Raw genomic sequence first — 7,568 nt, 5'->3', positions numbered from 1 at the left:
TCAAACCTCCAAGAGATATTGGCAATAGGACACCACGGACCTTTCGGTCACTCTAAGGTCGTTGGGACGTGATCAAGCCGATTTGTAGCCGTTGGGCGGCTTGCTTGGAACAAGTTCGCAATGCACCTCCAAGTGGAACCGTGGAATCCGACTATGTGAGTTCGTTTACACGTCCCAAGTTGTGCACATCATTTGCATCATTTGACTTTCTTTTAATTGTGTAGGACAAAATTGCCCAATAAAGATACAAAGACATGGAAGCTTCCGAAGGCAAAAAAATTAAACTAGAGCATAGTTGGGATATGCTCAAAGAGTGCAAGAAGTGGAAGTTGATTGACAAAGAATCCCCACCGAAGAGAGGTTCACTTACGAACATGGATGAAGATGAAGATGATGATGGCCCAAGAAACTTGAACAAGCTCGATGGTGACAAGAAGACAAAGGAGAAGATCAAGAGGGAACACGAAGCATCGAGCTTGCAGGACAAGATAGATGCCATGGTGCAATCAAATGAGTTGATGTTAGTGAAGAGATTGGAGGCAAAGAAAGAGTTGGCCGAGAAGAAGGCACGAGAGAAGCAAGAGAAGTGGCAATTGCTCAAGGATGAGGGGTTGCGCAAGGCGGCCATTGAGGAGAGAAGAGCATGTGCTGCTGAGAACAAAGCCATGTCCAAGCTTCTTGCCGAAGAGAATAGGATCATGACAATGAACCGCAATGACATGGACGACATCACCAAAGAATTGCATGATATGGCAACGCGAGAAATCTTGAAGAGGAGGATGATTGCGTCCGCCGGTGCTTGTTACAGTGCCGACGATGTTTTCTCATCGGGATTTGGAACCAATATCGCCGATGCATTCAATGCGCCGGCCGTTGATTTCGGTGCCGGAGTTGGAACAAGTGCCGGCGATGGATTCGGGGGCGGCGATGACCTCGATGGAGGTGGTGCGGAGTAAAGAACGACCAAGATGATGACGGACGTGGTCGTCGCTTTTGCAAGTCCTTTTGCGTTTGTCGTACAAAACTATGCTTTTATTTGCGCGTGAACTATGTTTTATTGTTTGAATTTGAACTCATTTATCTGAATCGTTGTCAAATTCGCTTATTGGGAGTTTTCGGTTTGCGGGTTGACGCGGCGGCGCCCGAGCAGACCCCGTGTAGCCGACCCGTAAAAGAGCATTTTCCGCGAATATCCTTTTTTACGGGTCCGTTTGCAGGGTCTGACTCTACCCTCGCCCGCGCCGGCCCGCAAAGACGTTTTTCCGCGAACTGTAAACGCATTTTGCGGGTCGGCGTTATACGGGGTCTGCTAGAGATGCTCTTAGCACCTGTCCACCGTGGAGCACCGGCAAGGGCCTAATTGATTTCCAGCTCCAACTTTACCGAAATATGTTATTTTAATTTAATGGTGGATGTTACTGAAGATATGTATTGCACACAACGATGTTTTCAATCCATCTGTTCACTGTCAGTTGTTTACTCCAAATACGTATAATATCTCAATTTAATGGTGGATGTTACTGAAGATATGTATTGCACACAACGATGTTTTCAATCCATCTGTGCACTGTCAGTTGTTTACACCAAATACGTATAACATCCCGGACACTCAACGATGTTACTGAAGATATCTTGTGCGATGATTGGTCAAACACTGCAGAAAGTATTGATTGGAGAAAGGAAAGGGACAGCAAAAAAAAGTGTTTTAAGATTGAAAAGAGGACTTCTTCTATGATGAAATATTTGGTATTTATGCACAAATAAGATGTTTAAACATGTCAAAAAGTATAGATTTTATTTTTGTGAACCCTGAACCATAGAACAATTGTCCTACGGTATATTTTCATTTATATATATATAGATTTGCTATTTGCATCTTTAGCACTCACGTCATTGAGCCACAAACTATCATACAAATTAGAAACTTACTCCCTCTATAAAGAAATATAAGAGCATTTAGATCACTAAAGTATAAACACTTATATATTTCTTTACGGAGGGAGTACCAAACATTTAGATAGTATAAACACTCTTATATTTCTTTACGGAGGGAGTACCAAACTAGTCTGGCTCCTGGTCAGAGTGTCCAATGCTCATTTTGGTGGTGAGATTGCCTGAAACTCCTGGATACCTACAGATTGCACTCATCCTGAATTTCCCTGGAATCTCAACGGCCCCAGTTAGCTTCCTTTGTCTTGAATCCTCACATGTCTTTGCACCAAATTCTCGCAGCTGATGCCCCATCCTCCATATTCCAACTTCCTCTTTCAGTGGAAGCTTTTGACCAATATCAGGATATGTTAGCTTCGCTGCAAAACTACTCTATTCAGGACCATCCTGACACATGGCAATACCCTGCAGCTGCTAGATCATATTCAGTGGCAAATACCTGCAGAATTCTTCTTGGAGAATTTCAGGCTATCCCTGCCATTTCTTGGTTGTGGAAAGCTTGCTCTCAATTGAAGCATAAGATTTTCTTTTGGCTTCAAATAAATGACAGACTAAACACTAGAGAGTTGCTTCTGAGAAAGAGCTTCTTCATAGAGGATTACAATTGTGTCATGTGTGATCAGTATGTTGTGGAAACCAGAGACCACCTCTTCTTCCATTGTAACTTTGCTAAGCTTTGCTGGAGATATCTGTGCCACAATTGGTCTCTTGTTACTGCAAATATTCAGGAACAGCTTGATTCTCCCAAAGACACTCTAGAACTGCCATTTTTCATGAATACCATTATCCTTACCTCCTGGGCCATTTGGACAACTAGGAATGACTTGATCTTCAGAGGGATTACTCCAAATCTATATGAGTGCAGGAGGAAATTCAAACAGGAAATGCAATGGCTTGTCTACAGGGCCAAGAAGAAATCACATGCCTCGCTTCCTGAATGGGTCCAGTCCTTCAGATAAATCAGATTGACTAGATGTTAATTTAGCTCTTTGTATTCTTTCATTCTTTTTTACTTTCGGCTGTACATATCACTTTATTTGAAAATTTATAAAAATATACTGCGAGAAGAAATTCTCAACAGTTTCTGGCCAAAAAAAAAAGAATCTGCACACAGAGAAACTTCGGTACCACAAGAGATATCCGACAGACCAAGGAAAGATGGCCTGAACCTGCACAACGGGAATTCCTTCTTGGTCAAGTTGTTCACTGGATCCCGGATTCTTTGCCACAGATTCTTGCATGGCAAATGGGAAGCCTCAGCGGTTCATGACCACGGCCAACGACCAGCTTGATGATCAGTTTAGCAACATGTTCAGTAAGGCCACTCATGCAGGAAATTACGGGTGTGATGTTATCCAAGCTGTGGAACCTGATGCTAAATACATCATGCAGCCAAACATCCTCCCAGAAACAAGGCAACATGAAAACACAGCCGTGGATATGATACACTCTTGGACAAACAAAAAGGCTATATGTGAGATTTTGTTTCTTCTGTTATGATGCTCAAACAAAGCAGTCAATGCAAAAATCCAAATCTCAGGAATAAGATTTTACAATCTATAAAACGCCTCCTCCTCAAGTATATATCATAGTAGTACCAACGATGGACAAGTATTCCCGACGAAACAACATAGGACATCCATATATGCTGCCATACAACGCTCTAAATTTCACATGCATGCATGCATGCAAATATCCATCAGAAAACTAGCCAATGTGACTTGAAGCAAAAGTAGCCAAAATGACCATGATAAACTACAACAGATCATACTATCAATCTGTCAGTCCTAGTGATGTTCTACTGGAATCAAAATGAGCACCTACATAAGTTTTCTTCTTTGGCTGCAGCTACCGTTATTGATTCGTTCTCATTTTTTTCAGATAGGCTGATAAGCAAGAATAGCTCCAAAATGGGCCAAAACTGGTTTCAGTGTCAACATGCAAATGGATCAATTAAACCCAAATCACGCACATGACGCATAGTCCAAACACTGCGGACACATCTACCGACTGTAAAATGAAACTGGGCACCTTTGGAAGCCTTTTTCTCCAGCTGAAGCTCCCTGTGCTGCTCTGCAAAGAACTCCTCCGTGTAAACATGGGACTGAATGTGAAATGTCATCAACTCCAACAGTCTCGCGTTCAGTACAAAGAATGTGACAAAGTCAACTTCAGACTTGGAGCCCTCATAACATTCCAATGCTATTGTCTTTATAGGGATATCAAAACTTCTGATGAAATCGCGGTGCTTACGGCGCCACACATTGTTTTCCCCTTCTGACCGTGGCTGAAAAAAAACATCGACAAATTAAAAACCAACCACTTCAGATCAGTAAGTACCAAGTAGATCAAAAGAGCAGTTGAGAACACAACTAAGAGTTACCGAAGAAGAATCTTCACCTGAATGTACATCTTCTCCAAGGATGGAAAGCATCTCATCAACTCAATAACTGTATCCAGACTAAGAGTTCCCATCTGTACAGCTAAAGTCTTGACTGTGCACACTGCCGTTGTCAGCTTATCAACACGTGGCCCCTTTATCAAGAATGAAAGAAACATTACTCATGCCTGGACAATTCAAGTGATATGCGATTTTTGCACACACAGCACTGCAATTGAGAAGCTTCAGGAAGGTACCTTAATAACTGTGGAGCCAAACACGAACATGGGAAGACGATCCTGATCTGAGTTACGAAACCCACCAGAAGTGCCGCTTAAGCTCTCCGCAAATGTAGGCAGGGTGACATCAGAAAGGCAGCCTAGGGTCTGCAACTTCGGCGCGGAGACTATTGATACATGGATACCAATGGAAAAATCAAGATGGAGCAACCTCTCAAGACAAGGCGTATTCTCGATGATGAGTTCCCGAAATGGGATGGCACAATAGCATTCAGGACGCACGCCAATGCTTATAAGGCTAAGGGAGTTGATCCGGACGCTACGGAAGCCAGAGCATCGGTCGATCAGCAAGCACTCCAGAGCAGGTGTGCATCCGGCAATCAACCTGTGCAGCGAGAACTCCGTGATGCGGACACTGTCGAGCCCGAGCTGCTTAAGGAGGGGAAAGTGAAGCCCTTGGACGATGTCATCAGGGAGGCTGCATTTTCCCAAGGTGGCAACACAGAGGGTGGCTGAGAAGCGGAATGTGGACGCTGGCGGCGGGTCAATGCATATAGTAGAGCCGGTCTCAAGCTCCTGCAATTTGTCCAGAGCGGCGGACCGGAGCCAGGCGTCGACGGTAGCCTCCGGGGCGTGGAGGTAGCACGGTTCGATGCAGAAGCGGCGGCCGGGCCCCGGGTGGGAGGAAAGGATGTGCGAGATGACGTCAATGCGGGAATCGATGTAGGGGGGCAAGCAGCCGGAGGGGAACTCACGGTAGTCGAGATTGAGAGGGGCGGAGCGCCAGAGGTGGCGCCACCGCGACGCGAGGATCTGGGTGCGGGCGCCGTCCTTGACGGGGAGGAGGGAGACGATGTGGCGGAGGTTATCGTCGTGGAGGTTGCTGATGCGGTCGACGGCTCCTCCGTCCACCTCCCCTCCGGCGGGCGGTTTGCCCGTCGATTTCGGATCTAGCGCCCCCGGCGGCGGCGCTAGCACCTCTCCGTGGATGTGCAGGCCCACTGCCGCTGTCGGCACCTCTTCACGGCGCTGGTGTCCCGCTAGCTTCCTCTTCTTGGAAGTATTAGGACCGGAACCGGCCGCCTTTGTCTCCTTGGCCGGCGAAGGCGGCTGGCGCCGCGGCCGGAGACCATCTCGCATGGTCGAAGGAGGCTACGGTTTGGTTTCCCGGGAAGCAGAAGGGGTAGGGCGGTGCGGAGGGGCAGCAGGAGAGAGGACAGGAGTCGCCGGAGCTGAGCGGAGGAGTTTCTTTTCGTGAAAAGCTGAGCGGAGGAGTTGTGTAGATGCTGCTGCAACAAGGTAAACAAACTGGTCATCAAGGCATTCGACCATTTGCCCCATGGTATACTCTGGCATTTGATTATTGGCGTTGCTCCACATTACTTTGTCGATTATTTGTCACATTTCAGGGCATCTCCGACGCACACCCCTAAAACGGACACAGTATCTGTCCGCACAAGCGTCCGTCTGACAGTGTTAGGGAAGCCGGACATTCAACCCCACACATCAAACGTCCATACACATTTTAAAATGAATACGAACAAACCGGGAAATTTCATGCACATTAGGAAATTTTCATTTAAACCAGACCAAATCAATTACATTTCAACATATTTCAACTAAACAAAAGCGGACGACACTTTTTTTAACATAGTCTAAATCTTCGTCGGTTGTGGCGACGTCCGTGCTCCGCGTCCTGTCTTCCCCATGTTCATGGGACACCAGGCATGCCCACGTCCCTTGTCCTACTCTTTCTCGTCGGAGTTTGTCATATGGATGGTGCTGGATGTGGACGGGTCGGCCTCATGGACATTACAGGGGGCGGGAACCATGGGGGCAGCATGGCAAACGCCGAGCTGGCGACGTCTGCCATCGCCTATGCCTCCTCTACGTCTGCCTCCGCGTCGATCTCCGCAAATAGGGCGTCACTCTCCGCCCTTAGGACGCGCAGCCACCATCGCTCTTGGCAGATGTCGTGGGCGCTACACATGGACTGGTACATCGCTCGTTGCTCATCTAGGAAGCCTAGATCCTTCGCGACCATGGCCGTGATGGCATCGTCGTTCGCCTGCTCGCCGACAATTGGTCTTTCCACGAGTCGGTGCTCGTCGAAGAGCTGGAGATTGTAGTGTTCGTCCTCGTGCGCCTACCGGAACACTGACACCAGCGGCGTTGACTGCTCTTACGCCATGGTGAAGTCGGCAGGACCGGCGCGGACGGGGGGCGTCGGCTCGTTGTTGGACGCCTCCTCTGGCATGGGTTCATCATCGCTCACCTCTGGCGAGCTCGCTTGCAAGCCGAATTGTATACATTGCACATGACAGACCTGCTAGCCGGCGGCAAGGTCGGCCAACTCGTGCTTCTTCTCCGTCGAGAGGCTCTCCCACATTGCTCTAGAGCTCACGCCTCACGATCATGGCGAAGGTGGTGCACGGAGGAGGAAAGGAAGTAGATGTGGTGGTGTGCGGATGGTGTCAGGCGTGACTATGTATAAATATTTGCGTCAGCCAGGCCAAGTTATGGGGTGTGTCAATGCGGGCGTCTGAGTTGGTTTCTCTGCGACAACACATGTTTAATGTGGGCATGCAGACAGATGGGCGACCATTTTGAATGCTGGTGAAGCTACCCAGTCCCGTCGAGTCACATCTATCCGTCATTGAACAAGCATGGAGACTGCTCTCGGTCGATGCGGCTTCAATGTCGGCTCTCTCCCCGAGGGAGGCCGCCGAAAATGATGGGAGATCCGATCTGGATTTGGTCTCTGGTTCGCGCGCCAACTGATGATATGTAGAACCGTCAGTACTCTCATTAGGGTGGCGAACGCAACTGAAAGTGACATAAGGGAGTTCACACAAGGGAATAACCTAGGTTCAAGCCCTCTGGGAGAGGTAACACTGTGCATCCTGCTTCTGATCTATATTCATGGGGGAGTTTCTCGTGCCAGAGATTACGATACATCTCCAACGTACCTATAATTTTTGCTTGTTCCATGCTGTTAT

General features: G+C 47.7%; 1 protein-coding gene across 1 annotated transcript; it reads right to left on the bottom strand.

Moving 5' to 3' along the window:
• Positions 1-3,498: 3,498 nt before the first annotated feature.
• On the bottom strand, positions 3,499-5,923 carry LOC109783505 (putative FBD-associated F-box protein At5g56390). The gene is made up of 3 exons (XM_020342106.4): positions 4,588-5,923; positions 4,351-4,485; positions 3,499-4,237 (listed from the first exon to the last, which is right to left on the bottom strand). Exons 1-3 carry the CDS (start codon positions 5,707-5,709, stop codon positions 3,884-3,886), a joined length of 1,611 nt encoding a protein of 536 aa, XP_020197695.1. The 5' UTR covers positions 5,710-5,923; the 3' UTR covers positions 3,499-3,883.
• Between the last annotated feature and the right edge of the window lie 1,645 nt (positions 5,924-7,568).

The sequence above is a fragment of the Aegilops tauschii genome, chromosome 5 (assembly GCF_002575655.3).
Source record: "Aegilops tauschii subsp. strangulata cultivar AL8/78 chromosome 5, Aet v6.0, whole genome shotgun sequence".
Taxonomy (NCBI): domain Eukaryota; kingdom Viridiplantae; phylum Streptophyta; class Magnoliopsida; order Poales; family Poaceae; genus Aegilops; species Aegilops tauschii.
Note: the sequence above shows the minus strand (reverse complement) of the source record. Positions and strands in the feature narration are given on the sequence as shown.